The 27,678-nt window shown below is 36.1% G+C and overlaps 1 protein-coding gene across 13 annotated transcripts; it reads right to left on the minus strand.

Moving 5' to 3' along the window:
- Positions 1-1,319: 1,319 nt before the first annotated feature.
- On the minus strand, positions 1,320-27,587 carry LOC136219096 (DNA mismatch repair protein MSH5). 13 transcript variants are annotated; one of them, XM_066006331.1, is made up of 34 exons: positions 27,278-27,581; positions 26,148-26,179; positions 25,243-25,337; positions 24,929-25,009; positions 24,786-24,858; positions 23,992-24,055; positions 23,131-23,285; positions 22,933-23,034; positions 22,841-22,868; positions 22,723-22,754; positions 22,581-22,638; positions 22,213-22,299; positions 21,651-21,707; positions 12,168-12,269; positions 12,018-12,062; positions 10,041-10,118; positions 9,521-9,571; positions 9,299-9,446; positions 8,628-8,701; positions 8,438-8,537; positions 8,089-8,185; positions 7,843-7,887; positions 7,670-7,734; positions 7,495-7,553; positions 6,504-6,580; positions 6,335-6,421; positions 5,985-6,046; positions 5,805-5,866; positions 5,177-5,230; positions 4,995-5,080; positions 2,344-2,375; positions 2,213-2,236; positions 1,710-1,825; positions 1,320-1,616 (listed from the first exon to the last, which is right to left on the minus strand). In XM_066006331.1, exons 1-34 carry the CDS (start codon positions 27,311-27,313, stop codon positions 1,536-1,538), a joined length of 2,445 nt encoding a protein of 814 aa, XP_065862403.1. In that variant the 5' UTR covers positions 27,314-27,581; the 3' UTR covers positions 1,320-1,535. The 13 variants fall into 13 exon arrangements, 12 of the variants coding, with proteins under 12 accessions (XP_065862403.1, XP_065862401.1, XP_065862406.1 ...); XM_066006329.1 differs by having other exon boundaries at positions 7,843-7,932; positions 27,278-27,579; XM_066006334.1 differs by having other exon boundaries at positions 7,843-7,932; positions 9,365-9,446; positions 27,278-27,577.
- Positions 27,588-27,678: the final 91 nt, after the last annotated feature.

Raw genomic sequence — 27,678 nt, forward strand, 5'->3', positions numbered from 1 at the left:
CATAATTAGTCGTAACGCCCTTTCCTATTCTAGTTCTTATATGTCTTTTTTGCTTCCTACTTGGTTAGAGGATTTGATTTGTAAAAAAATTTGAACCTTTCTTGATTAATAGATGGTTTTTTCTCTAAAAAGACATGTTATCTCCGTTGCACATGTGTGTCATATTACCATTCATTAATAACAACGGATCACAAACATATATGTATATACGTGAAAAAAATAAAATAAAATTTATAACGTGTCTTGCATGTGTTGAATAAAAAAAATAAAATATAAATATTTTGTCGAAAGGTTAAAAATATTGATCTCCAAATCTATTATGAAATTACAAAATTTAAAAAAAAAACAAATAATCAACTGGTATACAACTAGTGTAGAATGAATGAACAAAATATGTTTTAATGATGTCTGAACTTATCCAACTTGATAATATTAGGAGTAAAATTATACTCGTTCAGTTTCATATTACATGTCTTTTTATAAAGTTGTACAGAAATTAAGGATATTGGAAAAAAGATATTGTTCCCCTTTATTTATTGATTCTAATTTTTGTTTATTCTATAATAAGTCTATTATTTTAATTAATTTTCGTAAACCCGCATTTTATAGCATAAAAAAAGATGACTTAACGTGTACTTATCATATAGAATGACATGTAATATGAAATAAAAAAGAAGGCTTAATACATCATTAGCTCCCTGAACTTGTCCAAAATAGTAGATTGGCCCCCTGAACTTTACAAGTGTCTTACCAGCTCCCTAAACTTGATTGTTTCGTATTACCAGCTCCCTAAACTTGTCCATAAAAATAGATTAGCTCCCTGAACTTTGCAAGTGTCTCACCAACTCCCCAAACTTGCTTATTCTGTAACAACTAAATATAAAAATCATAATACTAACTCTCAATCCCCATTCATTCAATCTCTCAAACCTGCAACACTTACTCTTATAATAGGTTGGAAGGTAGGAGAAGCGAAAAAATTACCTCTCGAATAGATGTTACGTATTTTTAGAATTTAGGTTTAATAAATTTTTGTATTTAGTTGTTACAGAATAAACAAGTTTATGGAGTTGGTGAAACACTTGCAAAGTTTAGGGAGTTAATCTACTTTTATGGACAAGTTTAGGGAGCTGGTGATACGAAATAAGCAAGTTTAGGGAGCTGGTGAGACATTTGCAAAATTCAGGGAGCCAATCTACTATTTTGGACAAGTTCAGGGAGCTGGTGATGTATTAGGCTAAAAAAGAATCTTTAAAAAGACATGTAATATGAAACGGAGGTAATACAATATTTGACGTTGGGATAAAATTATTCTTAGCTGTCAGCAAAAGATCTATTGCTTAATCAACAAAAACCAGAAAGATCAGCGATCTCAAAATGTTTTTTCCTTACAGAAAATGTTAGAAACTTTCAAGAGAATGATGAAGTTCAAAATAAAAGATACCTGTAGCGTGTAGAATACATATTACTTTTTAGAAGCACTGCACAAACGTACATATATAGGCAGGGGAACAAGAGCTTTAATGCACCGCAGATCAAGAAAGAAAGATATCTTGGAAGAAGAGGCTGAGATCGCCCTTATGAGCATCAAAGGCCAACATCTTGTCAACCGCATCCTGCAACCAAGTCCGTACATAATATATCTCAGAGCAAAATTATATTTTCGTCAATGTGAGTGAGTGTTAAAATTTGGGTTCTGAAACAAAAACCTTGAATTTCTCATCTTGGCCTGATATGTTCTCATTACATAGTCGCTCAACATTTTTGTTATTTCCAACAGTATCCAGTACATCTGCAGCTCTCTTAATAACTTCTTCAGGTACTCCTACATTATCATTAATTTGGTTTGTCAATCAGAAAATTGGAATTAAAACCAAAACCAGTCTCAAATGTCATATACAGTTACAAGCCTGTATAAATAAGGAAAACTATACGGGCTGACCGTCCATGTACAGCCACAACAAAAGAAGGTAGACAGTCCTGCCACCAAACTGAAGATTTTAATGTTTAAATTGTACTATATTTCCATTAATTATCTTCATGGAACAAAATTCATATATCAATTAGATAAATGCATCTAGATTTTAATTAATGTTTAAATTGTATTATTATTTCCACTAATTACATTCATGGAACAAAAATCAGATATCAGTACAGATAAATGCATCTAAACTCCATAATCCCCAAATAAAATAATGAGTCGATAATTTACCAGCAAGAAGTGCACAATTAAGTCCTGCAAGCCAAAAAAAATAACACGTGACTTGGCTAGGGAAAATTCCAAAGATATAACCCTGATATTATTCAGTATGTCAATATGTATATAGAAATGCACAGACTCACCATAACTGAGGAGAGTGTGTCCAGGAACTAACCTGCCAAGAAAACGCATATTTATTAGTAGCATAACCATTCAACAAAAGCAAAGTACTATCAGAATCAAAGTCAAGGCAGGTTAACCATCAACATTATTTGGATAATCAAAGGACCCACGATCTCCAATAATACAGTGCAAGTCAGCGACTAGAATTGATTTAGATTTTATCTGTCTACTAGAAATGTTAACATTAAAAACCACATGTTGCTGTCTACTGACACACTTAAATGTGGACAAAAAAAAAAATTGTATTTGAGTGTCCAGCATGCCAATTATAATATATGGCCTTCAACATCCAAGATTATGGAAAAGTCCGAATCGGAAATGGAATCAAAATATGATTTAGAATCGGATCAGATTGATTATAAGATATTTTAATTTCATAATCAAGAATAAATTTTAGGTGTCTTCTATGCTTACTTTGTTTTTGATAAAGTAAGTCTTACTTTGTGTATTTTCACCATTGGATTTGTTTTTTTTACCATTGGATGATGGAAATCATCCAATGTAAAAAAAAACAAAGTAAGGCTTACTTTGTCAAAAACAAAGTAAGCATAGCCTCTACCTAAATTTTATATTAGAATTTCATAATGAATAATACAAAAACAATAATAACATACAACAATAATAAAGCCTTCGTCCCGAAATGATTCGGGATCGGCTAACATGAACTATCGTACGAAACCGTGAAATCAAGTCGTGTCAGCGATATAAATTTTCTCCCTTCACTTCGTCCTATCCACTACCATATTTTCCTCAATCCTCAATAAACTCATATCACTCTCAATCACCCTCTTCTAAGTTTGCTTAAGTCTTCCCCTACCCCTCACCATTGCATCCATTTTCCACTCTCCAGTCCTCCTAACCGGCGCATCAAGCGCTCTTCGTCTTACATGGCCAAACCACCTTAGTCGGATTTCCCTCATTTTATTCTCAATAGATGTAACCCCTACTTTTGTTCTAATTATTTCATTACTCACCTGATCCTTTCTCGTATGACCACACATCCATCTCAACGCATCATCCGTCGCCGACATCTTATGAATGTGCCAATGTTTCACTGCCCAACACTCTGTACCATATAACAATGGAGGTTTAATTGCCGTGCAGTAGAATTTTCCCTTCAATATATTAGGCATGCGGAGGTCACAAAGGAAACCCATAGCATTCTTCCACTTCGACCAACCAGATTTAATCCTATGAGCAACATCTCCATCCACTTCTCCATCCGTTTGAATATTAAACCCTAAATAACGGAAACAATCCGAGCCCTGGATAACCCTCCCATCCAGGGTGATTGTCCCTGCCTCCCTACTCCTATCGCAGCTAAACTATTCCGTCTTACTTCGGCTCAACTTAAAGCCTCTAGATTCCAAAGTTTGTCTCCATAGTTCCAACTTCCACTCCACGCCTTCTTTCGTCTCATCAACCAACACAATATCATCTGCAAACAACATGCACCATGATATACTATCTTGAAGTGAACTCGTTAATTCATCCATAACGATGGCAAAAAGAAATGGGCTAAGTGCGGAACCTTGATGCACTTCAATCGTAACAGGGATCTCTTCAGTCTTCTCAACACTACTACGTACACTCATGCACCCTCCCTCATACATGTCCTTTATGATGTCAATATATTTCCACGAAATGTCTTTCCTTATTAAGGCCCACCAAACTACTTCCCTTGATCAATTATTTTTCCACGTTGAACCCTTGATCATTGATTCTGTTATAAATTTGGCCCTTATTTAAGATTTCCATCGAGTTTGGGCAACACGAGACGAGCCTTTGAGGGATTCGGCCTGTTGACATGGACATTTTCACTTCCGTGTGACAAATAAAAAAATAACTTTCTTGACTAATGGAGAGAACGTAAAAAGTAAAAAGAAATTACAGAAATTGATTCCACTAGGTTCTTTTAAGCCGAAAATCGATCTTGGAAGAACCTGCTAGAAATTGATTCTCGTATTAGGGGAGAAGATTGATTTGGTGATTCTAATGCTGAAAATCGCGAAATGGAAGAGGAGAAGATCGAGTTTGGAAGAACCTACTCAGAATTGATTTCTGTAATTTCTTTTTACTTTTTACTCTCTATCTATCCTAGTCAATAAACTCTTCATTTTATTTATCCACATCAATAGGCCGAATCGCCCTAACGATGCATGCCGTCCAAACTCAACGGAAAAGTTAAATAAGGACCGAATCCATAATAGAATCAATGACCAATGGCTCAATGTGGAAAAATAATTGATCAGGGACTTGATCCTTAAAACATGTAAAGTTCAGGGGCTTAATCATGTTTTTTGCCAAATTTAAATAAATAAATAATATATGAATAAAATGATAAAAAAATATATATATTATATAAATAATTAGATACTTTAAAAAATAATTGTAAGATATAAATTTAAATTAATTGACAAAATATAAAAATCTAGTAAAATAAGAGGGAAGGGAATGGGATGATTGATAATCAATGGGGAATATGATTCTCATTCCGTACTGCCATCAATCATTGTGATTCCGATTCTTGGTCACAATCACAAATAATGTAACCAAATGCCTATTATAACTGAATTTAAATCAATATGAATACAGGCTTGAGAAAATATACCGATATAGAAATACAATGTCCTCAAGATTGGTAGTGTCTTCATCAGGCCTCAACACACTCATGGAGTAAAATTTTACGCTCTCTGACTGAAATTGGTTCAGAACTTGACATATCAACTTTAAAAGTATTGAAATCTGTGGAAGCTAGACCAAATTGGATTGCATCTCTACAAGAAGGCATACCTTTGGCAAGCAACTCTCACTAAATAACTCGGTCAAATGAGTGCACACCAAAACCTGCATGCATAATCAAGAATGTTAAGCAGAAAGGTCACTGGACTCATCTATGCCTGTATTCCTAATATTATTCTCTGTTCTCCAATTTGCATTTGCAGAGATGACATTACACCATTGTTGATCAAAGTATGATCACACTTGGGTGCATTACTTCGTGAATGAACTCCAACATAAGTGGAGAACCAGAAGGATGGAACTGAGAGAAAAAAAAATCAGCCACTAGAAATAGAAATATTTAGCACAATGATACAGTGTTGTAATCACAAAGAAGCCTGGGAAACACTAGCATACAATAGAGAGGAAAAATACACAACCGACAAAGCAAGAGGAACATGGTCAGTTGAAATTCAGTCTTAGAAACTAATGCAATTAATTTCACAAACACCATGATATACTCTTATTAATGTGGCTGGAAGTCCTTCATATTATATAAAGGCAATGACCAACAAAAGAGAAGATAACAACGTAGCCATCATGTTTATCTATCATGTGCATTGATAAAATATAGGCTCATAAGAAAGCCTCACAAGTGTATGTGTGCTGTTACCGTATCAGTTAGAGAAGAATATCAAACCTTTGGAGGATCATCACATTCAACAAAGTGATTTACTGCACCACCAAGCAGGCCAACACCATCTGGATTCAAAAATTGTGATTAATAATTTATAATAGAATTAAAGCAAAAGGAAGAAACAGAGTAAATGCATGGATTTAGAATAACCAAGATGTGTGAAGCTATGTGGAAGAAACTAACCTTCTGTAAGTGTTCCTTTACCAAATTCATCTAGTAAACATAAAGATCGTGGAGTTGCCTGCCTGAAAATTTGTCAACCAAATCATACAGAAACATGAACTAGGGGATTCAAAGATGCTTTACGCACATTTAGTTTTTTTTTTTTTTTTGAAATATTACGCACATTTAGTTATTAAAGAATTTCACACAAATTTTTCAATGAAATTAAATGGATTTAGCAAGTAAAAGAGAAGATTCTCTATGATAGATTAAAAAAGGTCAATGTACATCTTGAGATATTTCTCATAAGCAAAAACCTCTTTAACTCAGGACTAGCAGGACCTTTTTAACACAGCTCTTTCAAAATATACCTTAGCATCATTCCTACTTGATGCAGATCAATCATAAATGTAGATTGTTCTGCAGTCATAAGTTTGCTTCCCATTGCACAGAATATTCTGTTACAACAGAACAAGAGTCAGCAACTATATATAAAAGTCCATCTTTGAAAGGTACGGGAAAAATGAAGGTATGGACAACCTATCAGTCAATCCCACAGTGGCAGCATCTGCTGGTACAAAACTTCCTATGTGGGAAAGGAAAACAATCAAAGCCACCTGGAAAACCAAAATTGAGAAAAAAAATTATAATGAAATGATACACCACAAGAACAGTATAAAACATCCATTTCTAGTTGAACCGATTTAAGAGAACTAGCAAAAGTATTGACAACACAGCCACAGGTTGAGTTCAACGTGCAGACAGAACTATTATATATTTTCATCTATTACTCCCTCCATCAGCGATTGATAGACCATTAACCATGTAGTGCATCCCAACTTATAGACATATTAAAATTTGCTATTCTTTTCTAATCTCCCTAATGTAACCCTTATTTATTATGTATTAGTAATAAAAAAAGGTACATCAAATTAGCATGAAATAATAAATATTCTACCAATCCAATACAAATTTCATCGGAAATTGTAATAATTTAATGCTCATCCACCCATATTAGCAAGTTCAATAAGGGTAATAGGAAAATTATGTGTAAACATCTGTCTTTCAACTATCTTAGCTATACTTTCTTAAACCACGTAAAGACTGAAAATTGCCTACCTTTTCAGAAAGGAGGGGGGTATTACAATGCAACGAAATTGAAATGGTAAACAGACATGTTCTTGGTTACATAACTTGGAACTGATTTATCTATGCTTACACTTTTAAGATATAGTAACATATTTAGCAGACAGATAGACACACCATATAACTATTAGGAGAGAGTTTGGTTTAATCATATGTTTCTGCATAATGAATAGAAGCCAGAATCTATCTTCTGCTTGTAACAGAATTTCTGAGATTAATATGTATCATTTAAAACATATTACAGCAACGAATTCAAAGGATTGGTTATCCACGTATGTCACCAATTTTTATATAGCATGACGCAAGCATGGCATACAACTGCCATTGTTTGCATAAGCATTACAACAAGCAAGCAGACTCAAACTAAATGGATATAATTACTTGCCTGTTTTATGTATATACTCTTCCCTGAATAATTAGGACCAGTGATGATGTGGATCCTTCCTGATGCAACACAACCTCAGAAGTTCAGCAAGATGGCCCACATGCCAAAGATAGCTATAGGCTTGATAACATGTTGTAAAGTGAGATTTGGTGAGCTTCAACCAGAATCAACTTACCATCATCAACAATCTTTGTATCATTAGGAATAAACGTGTCAACCGTCAGTTCCTGCAAAATGTGTCTGCAAAATGTTGAGACTATATATCAATAAAATCATTTGCCATACGCAACTCTGTCAAGGCATTCTTCCAACAAAAATTATAGCCCAAAATAAAATACACATATTCACCTTCCATTCTGTATGTTAAGCAATGTTTCTTCAGTCAAAATGGGCCTGACATAATTGTTCTGATGAGCAACTAGCGCCAATGACAAAAGGCTAAATAACAACATCCACATATTAATAGTCAATAATGTAAAAACAAATAACCAATAAGGAAAAGAAAGGAAGTCCGATAATCAATTCCATCATGCAAACTGCAAAGTAAGGGAGATGTGAGGGTGAGAAGATACAACTCGGTTAAAATCGTCTTACCAATCAAGTTCAGCCACAAATTTCACAGCTGTAAGCATAAATGCTGAAAATAGAAGAATATGTGACACCAAGTCTCGAATAATTGCCCTCTCCATATCTTCAAAAACAACATTCAAATTTACATTATTCTGAAACCAAACTCGCGTTTATTGTTCTTAGTTATCAGAAGAAAGTCTACCACAGGCTAGAGAGTTTACTACTCACTATGGATTTATAACTATAATAGTATCTAAACTTTCATATAATATCAGACACCATACCATTCACATTTCTTAGTCATACAACATTTCAAGCAATTAAGCTCTTTACTTGAGAAAGATTTAATAGAAGATTGTTTCAGATTAGATACCTAGAATCTTATGATAAATGTCTCCAAGAAGGTCATCCAATTCTCTTGTCTTTTCGTTACGATAAAAGAATCTTTTGGTATCTCCATCAGCATCAGAGAACTACAATTGAGATGATCTCTTCAATAATAGATGCAAAATTCACATTTACTGTAGAATTTCCAACAAAATTACAGGCAAGCATCAAATTACCACAAACTCAAATCCCTGAAGCTCATCCAACAAGGTTTCATCAAGGTTTTCTTCAAAAATGCATAGCAAATATCCTGCATAGGAACAAATAAAGAAACATGGATATTGGGAAAAGGAGAAAAAGAAACTATAGTAAAGATGGTGACATCATAAAACATACACTTATAGAGAAAAAGAAGAAAGTTAAATTGGACAAAGGGAACAACGCATTAACAAGAAAAGTACATCCTTGTTTTGAAATCAAAATTCTACCCATTTCTAGGGAGAAAAAAAAATAGAGATAGAGATGTATGTTTCTATTCATAGACGCACTATAGTAAGAGGCACATGGAACATATAAGTCATAACTCATCTTGACTCAGCAACACCACCTTCTAACCAAAATAGAAAAATAGAATTCACAAGTCACATTGCACGAAAAGCATTTTAAATACTAATACGTTAATACTAAATTAAAACAAAAATACATCTAATAAAAAAATGACCAAAACCTCTACTTGTATTTCTTTCACTTTTAGTATCCATTATGTTTGTAAGTTTGTTACATTGTCTTTCATATAAAGGAAAATCTCTTAAAGACTTGCAGTGGTAGTTTTGCTAATATTAAAAAACTGAGTCTGATAATCTGATTTAAAGAAAAAAAAAGTCCGCACAGAAGGGAAAAAAAAAACCTTCCAGGTAAGATCCTAAATTTACTGTCCCAAGTTCTTGAATTATATTAGCAGCATCACACAGACCTATTTGATGTATATATATGATACAAGGGGCAAGCTTTGCGTTACTCAATTGTGGAAGTTGTACAAGCTCCGCTGAGGAAACCTGCAAACAAAGGTCTTTCAGAACAGAGTTTCAGTTACAATATTTGGTGTATAATTAATTTACAAAGCAAGTACCTCTTGCAGAAAGTGTGGCAGACCCTCATAGATTTGCCGCAGTTCATCCAACTATATTGGATGGCAAGAAATGAAACATCACCCCCAAACTCAGATCTATGGTTTGAGAAAGTACCAGTAATAAATGAAAATCTAATGCAATGTGTCAGATAGTAATATGAATTGGGCTTTTTAACTATCAGACATGGTATCAGAGCCTCTTTGACCAAGTGATCAAGGGTTCGATTCTGGGAACCCCATTTGTTGAACTAATTGCAGGACATGGTAATACGGGCCTGTGTTGTACACGCTTCAAGCCCAGTGGCCATTCACGTGCGGGGTGCGTCAGATATTAATATGAATTGGGCCTTTAACTATCAGCTTAACCTTTTAGTTCAATTGGTTCCATAACACAATGAAATGAAATATGACGGTTTCAGGAAAAGTGAGATGAGGAGACCCCAAATCCTTACAGAAATGAAACCCAAAAATGAGAATAGAAACCCTGCATTTATGTTGAAAGAAAAAAATGACTTGCAACCTCATCACAGAAACCCTCTTTCACGATCGTTCCATAACCCTTATCTTTACTTCTATTCACATCAATAACACCGATCACCTACAAAAAAATAAAACATCAATTGTAAGGATATGAACTACAAGAAAAAACATGATTTAGATGGATTAAAATCATTAAAGATGAAATGGAATAAATCTGAATCGATGTGAGATCAAGACGAGAAAACAAAAGCTCTCACTATACTTTTTCCAATGTATTCTAAACAAAAATCGTTATTAAATCCCCCTCCATTATTCAATTCTATTTAACTAAGCCCTCAGAACTTTTAACTTAAGTTACACAGACCATTGAATTTCTATTTTATGACGCATTTTACGACTTCTCGGACAGGAAATTATCAGTGTTAGAAAGGTTTTTGAAGTTTCTTACGACTTGCATATGGTTTTCATTGACTTGGAGAAGGCATATGATAAGGTACCAAAGGAAGTACTTTGGTGAACCTTAATAAGGAAAGGCATTTCGCGGAAATATATTGACATCATAAAGGACATGTATGAAGGAACGTGCACGAGTATACGTACTAGTGTTGGGAAGACTGAAGAGTTCCCTATTACGATTGGAGTGCATCAAAGTTCCGCACGTAGCCCATTTCTTTTTGCCATCGTTATGGATGAACTAACGAGTTCACTTCAAGATGGTATATCATGGTGCATGTTGTTTGCAGATGATATTGTGTTGGTTGATGAGACGAAAGAAGGCGTGGAGAGGAAGTTGGAACTATGGAGACAAACTTTGGAATCTAGAGGCTTTAAGTTGAGCCGAAGTAAGACAGAATATTTGGAGTGTAAGCTTAGCGGCGATAGGAGTAGGGAGGCAGGGACAATCACCCTGGATGGGAGAGTTGTCCAGGCCTCGGATTGTTTCCGGTATTTAGGGTCTATTATCCAAACGAATGGAGAAGTAGATGGATATGTTCCTCATAGGATTAAATCTGGTTGGACGAAGTGGAAGAGTGCTACGGGTTTCCTTTGTGACCCCGGCATGCCTAATAGATTGAAGGGAAAATTCTACCGCACGACAATTAGACCAGCATTGTTGTATGGTACGAAGTGTTGGGCAGTGAAACACTGTCACATTCATAAGATGTCGGTGGCGGAATGCGTATGTTGAGATGGATATGTGGTCATACGAGAAAGGATCGGGTGAGTAATTAAATAATTAGGACAAAAGTAGGAGTTACATCTATTGAGAATAAAATGAGGGAAAACCGACTAAGGTGGTTTGGCCATGTAACACGAAGAGCGCTTGATGCGCCGGTTAGGAGAACTGAAGAGTGGCAAAGGGATGTAATGGTGAGGGGTAGGGGAAGACCTAAGCAAACTTGGAAAAAGGCTGATCGAGAGTGAAATGAGCTTATTGGGGATTGAGGAAAATATGGTAGTGGATAGGAGGGAGTGGAGGGAGAGAATTTATGTCGCCGACACGACTTGATTTCACGGTTTTATATGATGGTTCATGTTAGCCGACCTCGAATCATTTCGGGACCAAGGCTTTGTTGTTGTTGTTGTAGGCTCAATGTGCCCAAGTAAAAGTCTGACAGATAACTGTGAATTGGTAGAAATTTAAGGGTTCAATGTAACTTAGTATAACAATTCAAGGACTCAATAGAACACAATAGAGACTCAAGATCCTAATCAAACAAAATCAAATAGTTCAGGGGCTTAAAAATGGGTTTTCCATTTGTTTTATAAAAACGAAAAAGTAGAAATCAAAAGAATCAGAAGCACTAGAATTTTACTGCACGTTTGAACATCAATAGTCAAACAGCACTTTTTGTACCATGTACACTCAAGAACTCGTCAGACACTATTTTCTTCCAAAAATCAAGAGAATATAACTTTTATATAAAAAAAGGTGCAATTTTTGAAGTATTTTTATCCATTACACTCACTTAGGCATCGTTAAGTCTGGCATTATATTCAAGTAACAAAGACTAACCAATTCATAGACATAAGCCAGCTCTGTTGTAATGCATGAAGAAGCCTGATAAGAAAAATGAAGAATACTGTATTCCGAGAACACCAATGATAGATAAAAAAAAAATGCAAAGCTTTCAAAGAACAGCCAGGTTGAGAAACTACCCAGTACCAGCTCAATAATGTAGAGATTCAAGCACTTCGCCTGCTCCCGCATAGTTTCAGAAATGCCTACTTCAAATATTTTTTCCACATGCAAAAGTGAAGAAATGCTCTACAAAAGAAAAAAAAAGGACATGAATGCCACACCATGGTTAGAAAGCTAATAAATTTCCTTTTATGCCTGTTGCCTGAACATATTGGTAAATACCCTGTACCTTTGATGTGAAGAAGAAACCCCATGACCTAATAAATTCCGCACAACAATAGACCATATGATGTATGTGGGTATAATATTCATCAAGTATGCCTTTGGTCAACACTCAGGTTCAATTTTCTAATGCTTTTAGCTTTTGGAGGGGAAAGAACAGTTGTGCTTTCAGGAAGGGTTCTGGCATTATTGGTTATAGTTGTCAATCAAACTAGTATTAATATGCGATGTCATGGAACCGTCTCACCATGTGTTCTTAATTCCACCAATTAATGAGGTGGCCAGATTCGAACTCTCGACCACTTGGTCCAAAAGGATCTGATACCATGTCATAAAACCGTTTGAACTAAAAGCTTAAGCTAATAGTTAAGGCCCAATAATAGTTTTATATTGATGACATTGACAAATTTAGAGAGAGAATCTAGATACAGTTCTTAGAGAGAAGAAATTGTCATCTCATTGAAAGGTTTAACCTATTTATACAAAATGATTGCTAGCAAATTTGAACTGGATTGCTACTTTCTAGGAGCTAATTAAGAGGGCTAATTAAGGAGATCCCAACTACCACCTAATTACAGAAATAATTAATTTACAATAGTGATTACAGTTGTATCATTAATATTCAACTGTACACACTGATATCCCCCTCAAATTGATGCTAGCCGGTCCAAAAGCATCAATTTGTGAAGAAGAAATTGATGTCGTCTACTAGAAAGAGCCTTAGTAAATATATCCGCAGTTTGGTGCTCAGTAGAGATGTGCGGAAGAGAAATAACATATGAATTGTATGCCTCGCGAATAGAATGACAATTGACTTCAATATGCTTTGTGCGCTCATGAAAGACTGGGTTAGCTGTAATGTGAATATCACTTGTCTTATCGGCATGGAGAGGTGTAGAATCAGTTTGACAGAAGCCAATCTCAGCCAATAGTCCGCGAAGCCAAAGAATTTCCGAACAAGCAGATGACATAGCTCTATACTCAGACTCAGTGGAGGACTTAGATACACGATCTTGCTTTTTGCTCTTCCAAGAAATTAATGAAGGACTAAGAAACATGCACCAACCAGTAATGGATCGGCGAGTATTAGGACACCCGGCCCAATCAGCATCACTATAAGCAACAAGGCGAATTGGAGAGTTGGTTGGAAAGAACAAGCCTCGTGCAGAATTGCCAAGCAAATAACGAATGATTCGACGGACAGCAGCCAAATGAAGATGTCTAGGAGCTTAAATGAATTGGCTAACCTGTTGAAAAGCAAATGAAATATCTGGACGAGTAATAGTTAGATAGTTAAGGCTTCCTACAAGTCGTCGATACAAAGAAGGATCGGAAAGAAAATCACCCTCAGCACGACCATATTTAACATTCACAGGCGTATTAGAAAAACGACCATCCTGAACACACTTCAAGTCCTAAAAACTAGTGTACAGGGCCCAAGTCTTTCATATGAAATGCACCGTGAAGCCGCTCTTGAAGTTGAGAAATCAATTTGGAATCGCTCCCAGTAATACAACATAAACAATAAGCAAGACAATTCCCCGAGAAGTTCGGCACATAAACAAGGAGGAATCATATTGATTTTGAACAAAAGTGAAACTAAGAAGAGCATCACGAAATTTAGTGAACCAAGCTCGAGGGGCCTGTTTCAAACGATATAGAGACTTTTTCAACTTAAGAGGGAGTAGAAAATAACCCAGGTTGGTGGAGTCATGTAGACATCTTCTTGAAGATCTCCATGTAAAAAGGCATTTTTAACATCCATTTGTCGTAAAGGCCATCCTTTTGAAGCAGCAAGAGCAAGAACAAGTCGGACAGTTGTCATCTTTGCGACCGGAGCAAACGTCTCTTCATAATCTACTCCATATTTTTGCTTATTACCGAGAGCAACCAATCGTGCTTTATATTTGTCAAGTGAGCCATCAGAGTGGAGCTTAACAGAAAACACCCATCTAGAACCAATGGGCTTAATACCAGTAGGACAAGGAACTAGATCCCATGTATGATTCTCTTGAAGAGCCAGAAGTTCTTCTTGCATTGCATTAGCCCAACATGGTTGTGTAGCTGCCTGAGAATAAGAAGTTGGAACTGTAGTATGAGATAAAGTGGCAGAGTAACCATACCTAGTAGGAGGATGTCGGACACGAGTGCTTCGTCAAGGAACCATTGGGGTTGAAGGTGGATCAGGCTCGGGAAGGACATGTGAGGATGGAGGGGACTGTCTTCGCTGATAGACCATACCTGGTTTAAAACGATCAATGGACCGAGAGATGTCATCAAAGTGAGGAATAAGAACAAAGGGTGAAGGAGAAACATATTATTGAAAATAGTACTCATGTTCGAAGAAAATTACATTTCTAGAAACACGCATGCGATTGGCAGCAACATCATAGCATAGAAACCCTTTATGAGCAGTACTATCACCCATAAAAGCACACCGAACCGATTGAGCGGTAAGCTTGTGGCGCTCATGAGAAGGCAAGTGAACAAAACACACACAACCAAATGTACAAAGTGTAGGATAATTAGGTTGCATACCAAATAAGCGATAATAAGGAGAATCAAAATTCAACTGTGGAGAAGGAAGGCGATTAATTAAATAAACTGCAACAGACAAAGCTTCCACCCAAAATTTAGATGGAACTGAAGATTGCAAAAGCAATGTGCGAACCATATCTAACAAGTGACGGTTCTTTCGCTCGGCCACTCCATTTTGTTGAGGAGTGTTAGGACATGCCCGCTGAGATACAATACCTTTTTGTTGCAAAAAAACCTTGAAACTCATGTGACATATATTCCCCACCATTGTCATAGCGTAAAACTTTGATACATGTTGAAAATTGTGCCTCAACAAAGGCCACAAAAGCACGAAAGGAAGTTAGAACCTCAGCTTTGGAATGTAAAAAGTATATCCAAGTAAAGCGGCTATAATCATCGATGAATGTTACGAAGTAGTTATACTGCCCATATGAAAGTATATGAGTAATACCCCAAACATCACTATGTATAATGACTTTAGACTGATAACTGGTACAGGTTTATATGGGGTGACTTTATTCCTCCATCGCAATCGCTCATTTATTGGAAAGCGTTACACGGTAAGTTAGCGGCTGAGGATATGTTATGCCAACGCGGAATGATACTAGCGTTGAGATGCAGTCTATGCGGAGCTGCTGTAGAGACACAGGATCATCTGCTGATACAGTGTATTTCTGCGCGCCAAATTTGGAAATCACTGGAGGAGGCTTTTTTAACTTACCTGAGCACACCGCAAACAGTTGCTCAATTATTTCAATGGGCTAATGATTTACATTTCAGTTCGCAAGTCAAGCCATTATGGCAAAGTGCAGTGATTCATGCTATTTGGGCAATCTGGAAGGTAAGAAATAACTATATATTCAATGATGTATCGGTTGATATCTCATTCACTCTACGACTTATATGGAAAGGAGTGTGGGATGCAGATTTTTTCAAACATGGGGTAACGGGCTCAGCCAGGGATACACAGATTTTGTTACGGTTTGGCATTCAGGGAAGGGCTGCTCCTCCCTTAAGTTGTCAGATCGTAACTTGGGCATCTCCGCCACAGGGCTGGACAAAAGTAAATACAGACGGTTCCTAATCAACTACAGCATCTGGCGCAGGGGGGATTTTTAGGAAATCGAGAGGTTTTCCGAGAGGTTGCTGTGCACTGAAATTAGAGACATGTGATGCTATTTTTGCTGAAATAAAAGCAGTCATATACGCAATTAAAATGGCAGTGAGTCGATAGTGGTTTCCACTTTGGATAGAGTCGGATTCGTTGGTAACAGTGAATCTGCTAAAGAGTCGCAGCAAAGAGGTTCCATGGCAGCTTATGACTGATTGGCTTCATTGTTTAACTATAATTAATAACCAACTGGTGTGTGTATCTCACATTTTTAGAGAGGGTCACTCAATTGCTGACTGTCTTGCACGTAAAGAGGCTAGTTATACGGGGGAACAGTGGTGGGACAGCTATCCACCGTTTTGTTCAGAATATGTTTTTAATGACTTCAATAGAACTTGATATAGGCGATATTGCTAAGTTTGGTTTTGGACCTATAGTCCAATTTTTCATTTTTTATTTTTGCAATTTGTAATTCTTTTCACTTCATTTAATAAAATTTAGGGGTTTGGGGGTAGAGGCTGGTGCCAACCTAGTTGGGATGAGTCTTGCCTCTCAACCTTCTTGCTCTATGCCTTTACTTAAAAAAGTTGTAGCACGACTACCACAAACAGGAAAAGACAATGTCTTACTTTTTCCCAATTTACAAATAGAACAATCAAAAGACAATATATGACTAGAAGACTGAGTTGTATTTCCAAGAAACCCACGTTGCATCAAATTATTCAGTATCACATTATTCAGGTGGCCTAACCGTTTATGCCAAAATTCAGCCTTACTTTCAACAACATGAGAAACTAAAGATAAAGTGCTAGGAATAGAAAATTGCAATGGAAATAATCTGCCCACTTTAGGTCCCCTCGCGATTACCTTACCCGACACCTGATCTTGCACAAGACAACCATCATGAGAGAAATGCACGTTACAATTATTATCCACCATTTGACCGATTGAAATTAAATTAGTAGATAATTCAGGAGAAACAAACGCATTGCGAAAAGAAGGTCCAATATCACCAACAGCGGTAATGGGAAGATCATTGCCATTAGCAACTTGTATATTTTGTGTCCGAGTATATTTCCGAAGATTTTGTAAAAAATGGGAAGAGCTTGTCATGTGATTAGATGCGCCAAAATCAACAAGCCAACAAGAAAGAACATTTTTACCTTGCCCTTGAAAATTTAGAGCAGAAAATGCTGATAAAATCATTTGTTGGACCATCTCTGGAGTGACAGTAGATTGGTTAGCAGTGATGGAGGTATAGCTCCACGATCACCCGGAACAACAACTTGTAAACCTCTAATTCGACGGTTTTCTGGACGAGTGGAACAATCCTTTATAATATGCCCGGTCTGTTTACAATAATTGCAAAATTTCTTACTGCAATTACGAGCAATATGCTCATACTCCTTGCAACTGTAGCACTGCAGCTGTCCCTTTCCTCGATTCTTTCCTTGGGCAGCATAAGCACCAATAATAGCTTGTGTAGCCAATCTCTGTCCCTCACGTAATAATTCGCCAACACACAGATATAATGAGGGAACTAGGTTTCTATTTAGCAATCCAACCCGAGCAACTTCAAATTCAGGTCTCAATTTCATCAAGAACTGATCACGCATGAATGGATTGAAGACTAGCTAGAACCTCACTAGGAACCTTTGCATAAATAATTCCAGAATATTCGCTCCATAGGTTAAGAAATCCAGAATAATACTGCTCAATAGAAAGATTACCTTGACTGAAATTGTTAATCTCAAGTTCCAATTGAAAACGACGAACTGTGTTATCTTGATGATATATACAAGAAGATGGCCAACCAAAACAAATAACCCAAAAAATCGCAAAGAACCAGATTTCTGAATAACCCAAGAAAGAAAAACACGGTAAAGAAACCAAAAATTCAAAATAGCCTAAATGGCTCTGATACCATGACAAATTTAGAGAGAGAGAATCTAGATACAGTTCTTAGAGAGAAGAAATCTGTCATCTCATTGAAAGGTTTAACCTATTTATACAAAATGATTGCGAGCAAATTTGAACTCGATTGCTACTTTCTAGGAGCTAATTAAGAGGGCTAATTAAGGAGAGCCCAACTACCACCTAATTACAGAGATAATAAATTTACAACAGTAATTACAATTGTCTATCATTAATATACAGTTGTATCATTAATATTCAACTGTACATACCGGTAGACATGCTATACAGTGAGATCTGAAAACAGAGAGTCCATCAGTCTGTGGAAAAACCGGAAAAAAAAGCCTAAAAAGTGCAATGCTCATTTTTATTTAGTTTCTATTCTCCTTGAATAGAACTTGATTTAGCTAAAAAGAGGGTACAGTAAGACCATTATTAACTTGGATGAAGATTGTTGAAAATGACTTCGGAATTTGGATTATTTAATCTTAAGAGGATCTTGCAAGGTGCAGGAATGAACGAAAACGAATTCTCCACACAGCCAATACCAACTAGTAGGAACTAACGTTTGATTGTTGTTATTGGTATGTCTTCCTTCTCTTTCATGAGATAAGGAGTATCTCTTCTGAATGAAACTCATTTTCGTGGGAGTATGCTTTGACCCTCAAATAGGTTCTCGTAACAGGTCTATTCACAATAAAACCCACTTGATTCTTCTTGTTTTACCTGTTATTTGAGGGACCTATCTTTGAGACTCATGGTGATTTGTACAGGATCACCCTGACTCCCCTAATTCTGAATTTTGACTGAAAAATCATGATTGCTTTTTATTGAAAACGTTGTTGCCTCTTATAGGAGAAAAAAAAGACATTACAATAGGAAAAAGTCCTATTTAGGAAAGTAACTAATGAGGGTAACTGAAATAGAACACTACTTCTTTATCAAAAAAAAAAAAAAGAAACAGAACACTACTTCCTAAACAAACACATGTAAAAAAAACATTGAACACCATCGCCTTAAATAGTATTTAAAATAATGAAAAAAAAAAAAATTTACTTCCTCATAAGCTAACTCCTAAATATTAACAAGCTACTTCCATAAATAATAATAAAAAACAATGCTCCTAGCCTTATTTCCTTTTTTCCACAGCATTACCCTCCCCTTAGATAAGAGCCTGTCCGCACGATTGAACTCAGGCAGGAAATTCATCTCTGTCATCGTCCACTTTGTCCATCAAAAGGCAAAAGAGTTCATCACAATTAAAACATAGTCAATTATGTCCTTGTTCAAATATCTCATCCTTGGACGACTGCCCCATATATTGTTTCCGGCTCTTGGTGCCTGTCATGGAATCGTTTGAATTGAACTAAAAGCTTAAGCTGATAGTTAAAGATCCACACGTGAATGCGCACTGAACTTGAAGTCTGCACAACACAGACCTATATTACTATGTCCTGCAATTAAATCAACAAATGGAGCTGCCAGGAATCGAACCATAGACCACTTGGTCAACCTGGTTCTGATACCATGTCGTGGAACCTTTTGAACTAAAAGTTTAAGCTGATAGTTAAAGGTCCACTTCATATTAATATGTAACGGTGCCCATTTTGAGTTGTTTTCCGTGTGTTTTTTGTTCTTGGTTGGTTGGCAGCTGAAATTGGAGTAGTTAAGGGTGGTTCCAAAGCTACCCACATGCTACTAGAGGCCGCGCTATAACAACACTCCCCCTTTTTAGTTGCATTTTCCTTTCAAAAGCTTGAGCCAAATTCATAGCAGTAACTAAATTAGGAGGATGTGAAACTCCACATCCATCCTTAGAATCTCCATCAATCCTGTTGTGAACATATCAATTTGTTGGTCTATCCGAACAGAAGTAGCCTTAGCTAAAAGAGTCTGAAATCAGCATTAGTACTCTGTAACACCTGTTTGCTTTGAATTAATTCACAAAGGATCGTTAGTTAGTGGAGGGCCAAATAGTAGGATGCAGTAATTTTTGAATTGGCTCCAAGTGAGCCAAGTTCTTCTTGCTCCAATCGGTAAAACCCAAGTTGTGCCTCTTGTGCCATATGGGATTTGGCCAGCACCACCTTCTCTTTCTCTTCAGTTTGTTGGTTGATAGAGAATTGCTCACATCTGTATAACCCAGAAGATCCCTGTCCTATTATAGGAAGGAAAATCCAACCTGCTGAATTTCGGGATGAGTGTTGAGCCTTGCACAGGAGTTGATTGCCCTCTAGAGGATTTCATCAAAACAGGAGGCGACCATCATTATTCGACCTTCCTTCGTTTTTGTATCCTTCCTAGAGGAAGTGAATCATATGAGACTTCGGAATTCCTTGATTTCATCATTAATCTCTTTGTTGGATGCACCAAGATTGTGTGCTATATATCATTGTAATAAAACCAATTGAACTAAAAGCTCAAGTTAATAGTTAAAGGTCCACTTTATATTAATATCTAACACACACCCACATGCGAATACCCATTGGGCTTGAAGCGTGCACAATGCAGGCCCATATTACCATGTCCTCCAATTTAATCAACAAGTGGAGTTGCCAGGAATCAAACCTTTGACCACTTGATCAAAGAGACTCTGATACCATGTCATGAAACCAATTGAACTAAAAGCTCAAGCTAATAGTTAAAGGTCTATCTGACAATCATAAACCGTAGCCATCAACTGATCAATATCACCTATGACAAATGTATCTAATACCAATTTGTCATCGGCCGCGAATAGGATCTGATCTCGACACAGGTCTATTCATAGGAAAATCCTCTTGATTCTCTTGTTTTTACTGTTTTCAAGGGACCTATCTTTAAGACTCAATGATGATTTGTAAGAGATCACCCTATCTCTCCCTAATTCTGTTTTTAAATAAAAATTCACAATTGCTTTTTATTGAAAATGTTGTTGCCTCTTATAGGAGACATAAAGGCATTATAATAGGAAAAAGTCCTATTAGGAAAAGTAACTAATGAGGATTAATTGAAATAAAAACACTACTTCCTAAGTTGTATACGTTATTACCCCAAGTAGTTAAGACAAAGAAACTGGTACTTACTAAATAATAAAAAGCTACTTCCCCTACTATATAAAAAAAAACAAACAAAAAAAAACGATGCTTGCTGCCTTATTTCCTTTTTTCCAACTGATATTCCCTTAGGCACCGCTATGCATAGATAGAAATCACACTTGGAAAGGGTGGAGAGCTTTTACCTTCTCTTCTTTCCACGCAACACAACAGAGTATTTCTTCTCTAATTCTTCATTTTATGTTCAAAACATGCACTTCTCTTTTCTAATCTGCATATGGTCTTTTATAGGTCGTTTTTGCTTATATTTGAACCAATTTAAAGAAAATTTTCTGGGAAATGATGTATTGTTCTATCCTTTTTGTAAAACCATGTCAAGCTTGAAATATAAATTAAACAATGTGCAGCCAGGATAGTTATACTATATAATATGTGGATTACATCATATGAAAACTTGACCTTACCAATAACAAAAAACACCATTAATTAAAGAAAAATAACTGGAAACCATAAATTTCTGTAATTTAAGAAAGCCATTAATTAAAGAACAGAAACGTTGTTAGTGATGGATATCATCCTGTGACCATTAATATTCATAACATTAGGTTGCCAAATAAGGAACTATGATGCACCCGTCAACTAGGAAATATATTGAAAAATGAGATTAGCTTCAGTCAGTAAGATTACCTTCAAAAAGGATGTCCAATCGCCAGTTATACTCATGGAACTAGGTGAGTTGAATTTCTTCAAATAAAGAGAACTAATTAAAATTGCAGAAGATAAAATGGTGCAAGAAAATAGTTCACTAATGCAACCAATCTAATTATACAAAAAGGAGGGCCAACGAGAGCAATTATATATATCAATATGTGAGGTAAGCATCAGAATCAAGAACCGACTCATATTTCTCACCCAGAATAGACTGAATGGCAAAAAGATCCAAGGGGCTGAAACTTAAATGAACTAAAAATAAAGCTGATACACAGCGACTGGAGGAGAAAAGGGGAAAAGGCCAAGATAAAATCTATCAGATCGATCATTTTTAGCATGAAAGTAGGTTCCATACAGCTATTTCCAAATCGAATTGAGGAGAAGAAAGAAGTTTGTGAATGCGAGATTTTGTTTTCTATAAATCATTCATTTTTCCTGCAGAATTATAGCTTAGATCTAATCTAGAAATTGCAAAATTGGAAGAGAAAATCCATCCAAGCATAAGAATAGAAGGATGAAAAATTCGAAGTGATAGTACCTTGAGAAGACGCGGAATGTCTTTGATAGACTTCAGTGTTTCATGCAGAGAAACCATTAATTCTTCAGAACACAAAAAGAATGATATCTTACTGTCAATAAGGAATTTGAACTTTTTGTTCTAGTAGATTCACGATTCTTTGAAATAAAATAATATATTCCCCTGATGCTATCACTTCATCCAAAATATTCACAAGTAGGTACCATAATGTTGTGCATCTTATTTGTTCAACCAAACCAAGCATGATATATCATTTTATGCCGGGGTTAGCTTATTTTCCATTTCTTCGTTTGGTTTCTGTAGTCATATCAAGTTCTAATACAGGTAAAGAAGATGCATTCAGCTAAATATTAATAACTGAAGGATACAGCATTGAGACGGTCATTCAACCTTTCAAGATCCAGAATGGGCCTCAGGAACCAAGTTCTGAAGTGAGGAAAACCTGTTGGTCAAGCCCCAGTGATAAGAGGTAACGCCAAAATATATCAACACGTCCCAAAATTCATCTACCTCAAGAGGCGTTGACCCATTGGTGTCACACACTGTTAATGATGTTAAGTTAGTCCACTGCACAAAAGATAATAAAATACACTATAAAGTATGAACCAAAAAGTATACTTCCACAAACCTTATTCATCATGCCAAACACAGAGAACCTGCCATCAAGAAATCAGTAGAGTTCTTTTCTGGGTAAACCATGGAGAATACACTAAAATTTACCCTTCTTTTGATCTACCAATGCCCATGTGACTTGGATGTTTATCTATTTGGAAAATCTGCAATGCCTCGTGAGCTGCTGCATCAAGTTTAAGAAATTTGTTTCTGCTTCCAATGTAAGGGGACATTGTTTCCAAGGTTTTTATCCAAGAATCAATATGAAAATTATTGAAGAATTAAATTCCTTCGAGAAGATGATACAATGAAATTTCCATGATGGAGTCAATTGTTATTGATGCATTCCCACATTCTTTTTGCTCAAGCGTGTCAACAATCCTTTCATTCTCTAATATGGCAAGAAGACCTCCACTTGCTCGGACCTGAATTTCGCTTCCTATTTCCATCATGGAACTCAGCTGCCACAAGAAAAATAATCAATTAAGAGTGATGACGAACGACTTCAAACGACTGACTCCAAAACAGGACAGAGAAACATCCATATAATTAAAAGAACTCGAGTTGTACAGAACATCAACAAAAACTCCAGAGGCTTGAACAGAGCATCTAAACATGAAAGGGAAGAGCCATGTCGAATAAGTCTTCCAACCGAGGACAAAAAACTCTCTACTCAGGGGAAAAATTAAAAATATACAATCCTCAACGAGAAGACCCTACCTATTGTGGAAAAGAAATATTTTCCCCTCTAGAAGGCAGAAGGTCCAGTTGGTAGAAAAGATTGAGAAAGTCAAAGGGGGAAAATATTGATAAATTTTCCCCATAATTCTAGTAACGTCAATCAACTATGCAAACTACTCTCTCCATTCATTAGTATCAAAATCCAGTGTCCAAAGTGGATTTTTTACTACCATGTAAATAAATTACTTAAGATTTCACAACAAAAGGGGCAAAATCACCATATAAGTTGTGTATTGATATTGGAGAAAACTATGATGATAAAATACAATAGAAAAACTCTACAATATGGTATAGGCAAGACAAATAAATTATTGACTTATTGAGAATGCTTGGCGAACCTAACTTCGATTAGAAGGGAATATCTATCCTCCAAAATAATTTTAATTAAATACACAAAAACTGAAATATAACTAAATTTGCACTCACATAACAAACCCTCTCCTTAATGTTTAGCCCATCGTCCATTCCTGTTACTCGAAGGTATATCAGTCTGCAAATCCCAAATCAAAAGCTGGATGTGAGAAAGGATGGATTGAGAACTTGAGGGATAAATATAGTCAAATAGGAAATGCATCAAATGGGTAATATATTCACATTATACTGTCACCTAAAAAAATGAAATATGCAAACATTAAAAGTGTCAACCATTATAGTGCAGATTCAAGTAGCTGATTTTTAAAATGCATTGGAAGGGCCTTGTGGGGAGCTTTGATTTATTTTTCTTCCATGAGGTTTTGAAAGTTCAAAAGGATAAGAGCCCCGCGAGCAAAAGCTATTAACAGAACTGAATGGCAAAGGTGGACAACCAATATAGCAGTTGTAAAAACTTTACAGAATCATTTCTATGTGCAACAAAGAATTAGAACATAAAATTACTCTTGCACAAATTACTCTTACGACTTTGCGCAATGGGTCCCAAAAGACGATACTATGATGACAATTTGTTGTATAACCTCCCTCCAGACACACAAACATTGTAACTTGCAGCTGATGGAGATACATGGTGGAGTTTCTATCAAAACTGAAATATTTAACATGAGTGATTAAGCTAACACTGTGCCACTTAGATTGCTGGGTAGTGGGGCCTGAAATCACTCTTGTTATTATCAAAGTCGTTCTTGCTTCAATTTGGACTATTTTTGTGATCTTTTCCCCAAGTACTGGATGTTTTACACAGAAAGAAAATAAGTGCCCTGATCTATTAAACAGATCTTTCATACCTGTGCCATGCTTGTTCATAGCTGAATATTGAACTCTTCACCAGTTTGACTGTAGGAGCCTCAGTAATAGCGTCTGCATTACTTTAAGGAGTGAGCACAGATCAGAAATATGTCACATAAGTGGGAAACTGTGAGCAATATACCACTCCGTTGTAAAGCAGATATGAAAGATTCTTCACTTTTACTGCTTGTGTAGATGATCAGGGGCTTAGCTTGGTATTTTACTGTGTGACGCAGAAAAGATAAGAGAAGCTATGATCAAAATAATGACCAAACCCAGACGAAACTAAGAAACTAGAACATAACAGAGAATCAATAATGCAAAATGTAATTCTAGATGAAATTACTAAATCAAAAATTCATCCAGTCATCAAGAAACGCGATTCCAAACCAGAGAACTGCAGGAAGCTAGAAATGCACCCCTCCTAACAAAGAGACATGGAGATGGAGCACAGACCTAGATCAATCATGGGAAAATCCAAGCTGTCGTCTTCCCAAACTTCAAGCACATGAAGTTGGCGAATGCTGGAATCATAATAAGAAATTCCAATCCTGCAATTGAGTGTAGCTATTAGTTCCATCAATTTTTAGGGATGAAAAGAGAACATAAAATACCAAGAGCAACACCCAAGGGTACTTTTTCCTTTCCTCACTTATTCTATTTGTAACAGACCATGTAATACACTAGAATACATGGGATACCATGTAGATTAAGAGCCTACATGAATATATTTTACTTAAGAACAATACACACATATATAGAAGGTTCTCCTTCAATCAAGGAGACATAGTAAGCCCACAGCCGCCTCTAACAATGCTTTAGTTGACTTAGGCATGCTTTAGTTGACTTATTCTATAACACTATTCAATTGAAATATGTCTGTTCCTCCATTGTTTGTTAGATCAAACTATTTATCTGTTAGTTGTTCATGTTTTACTGCTCAGTAGTAAGAACTGTTTGTAAACCTTTGTTTATGTTGGGATTTATGTTGGGATCTTGTTTTTCCACCCTTAACAATATATCTCGCCATACTACAAGTTATAGATTTCTAAATATATGGACATCCCATACATGTATTGAATGTGAAAAATTTCAGGGACCCACAATGCAATAAGATCAATCATCCATGCAATAAATTATAAAATCATATTTTAGAACATCAATGAAATAGTATACAATTTTCTAGAAATTGAAACATTCACGCAACTTTATTAATACACTCATAGCTGACCATCAAGGTTACAAATTAAATACCTTGTTAGAACATTTGTAAAACCTTTATAATTCAAAGGCACTTAGTTAGAACATAAGTCTATTAACTTTAGAAGAAAGCAAGAGGTGTCTTGCAGGAAGATGCTTACCGATGGCCATGAAGAATGCATGCCATATAAACCTGCATTCACATCCAAACTAATGATTAACTACTAAACTTCTAAGAGATAGTAATGGAGTGTGCATTGTTAGAAATAGCTAACAATCTTAGTAAAAGCATACCAACGGACATGTAACCATACATAACTGAATATGATAAAGGCAACCACAACATTTCAAGAAATTAAAGCTGTGCCCATCAGTCCTCTACAAGAATCAGTTCAGTAGTAAAATAAATTGCAAGTACAGGCAGTATGAAAGAACATCTTTATTAGCTACCAAAAAATGAATAACACATATTTACAGTGAGTTAACAACAAAAAACAGCAACCACTACTGAATAGAAATTAGTTAAACGCACTATATACATTGCACAAAAAAAAAATGAGAGACTAAATTCAAATTATATTATTCATATATTGTCTTTTTTACTATTGATAACAAAAAAAAAGGGCGGCCCGGTCGCACTACGCGTCCCCGCTGAGCGAGGGTGGGGAGGGGTCCCACCACAATGGTGTACTGGGGGCAAGCCTTCCCCTGCCAATTTATTTGGCAAGAGGCCGCTCCTAAGACTCGAACCCGTGACCTCTTGGTCACACGACAACAACGTTTACCGTTGCGCCAAGGCTCGCCCTCTTACTATTGATAACAATCATAGCAAAATAGAAGGCAGAATAACCAATTATATTTCAAATAGATTAATATTCGCAATGATCGTGTTTTGGATTATCAAATTTAAGAAAATCTTGAACTCCTAACTTTTTTTAGATACTAGTAGCATTTATAAACCTTTATCAGTACATTGTTAACATAATTGAAGTAACTAAACAATTAAATTTCAGAAACAGTTTATTGTCCATAATGATCTTGCTTCTGAATCCATAGTTTCTCCTTTTTGCAATTTTTTTTTAGACGTGAAAACAGTAGAACGTGCAAAGAACTCCAAGAATTCATCAACAAACAGAAAACCAACCGAGAGATACTATTAAACTACTGCGAGCAGTTCCAATCTTATTTGTACTTTCTCCTCCCCCGGGAGCTCGGTTATAATTTCTTCGCAATATGACGGAAAATAAGAAACAAAAAAATGTGAAAGAAGAAGAAATCATCGTTAATCGACCTGAGTTTCGGCTTCAGTTTCGTCCATTTCCTCCATTTTTTGACTTCCACACGCCTGAGTTCTTACTTTGTGTACGGATGATGAAGGAGACCAGTAGGAGGAGGGAGGATCAACGCCTGAGTTCGTACTTAGTGTATCGATGATGAAGGTGCCCAGAGAGAGGAGGGAGGAATCAGCTGTCACCTTCGAGGACTGATTAAAAAATGGGCTTTATAAGAATATGATCCTTCTCTTTAAGCGGGAAGTCCACATAAAAAACAATGGCGTGGTTATGGATTTATAATGTTTAGCGATAAAATTTGAGTGTTGCTACATGTTACTTATTACCTCCGGCATTTTGACAATTTTTCCATTGATATGTGTTGTTAAACTTAGACACCTTTTCATGCCTTTAGCCACCA

Source organism: Euphorbia lathyris, chromosome 2 (assembly GCF_963576675.1).
Source record: "Euphorbia lathyris chromosome 2, ddEupLath1.1, whole genome shotgun sequence".
Classification (NCBI taxonomy): Eukaryota; Viridiplantae; Streptophyta; class Magnoliopsida; order Malpighiales; family Euphorbiaceae; genus Euphorbia; species Euphorbia lathyris.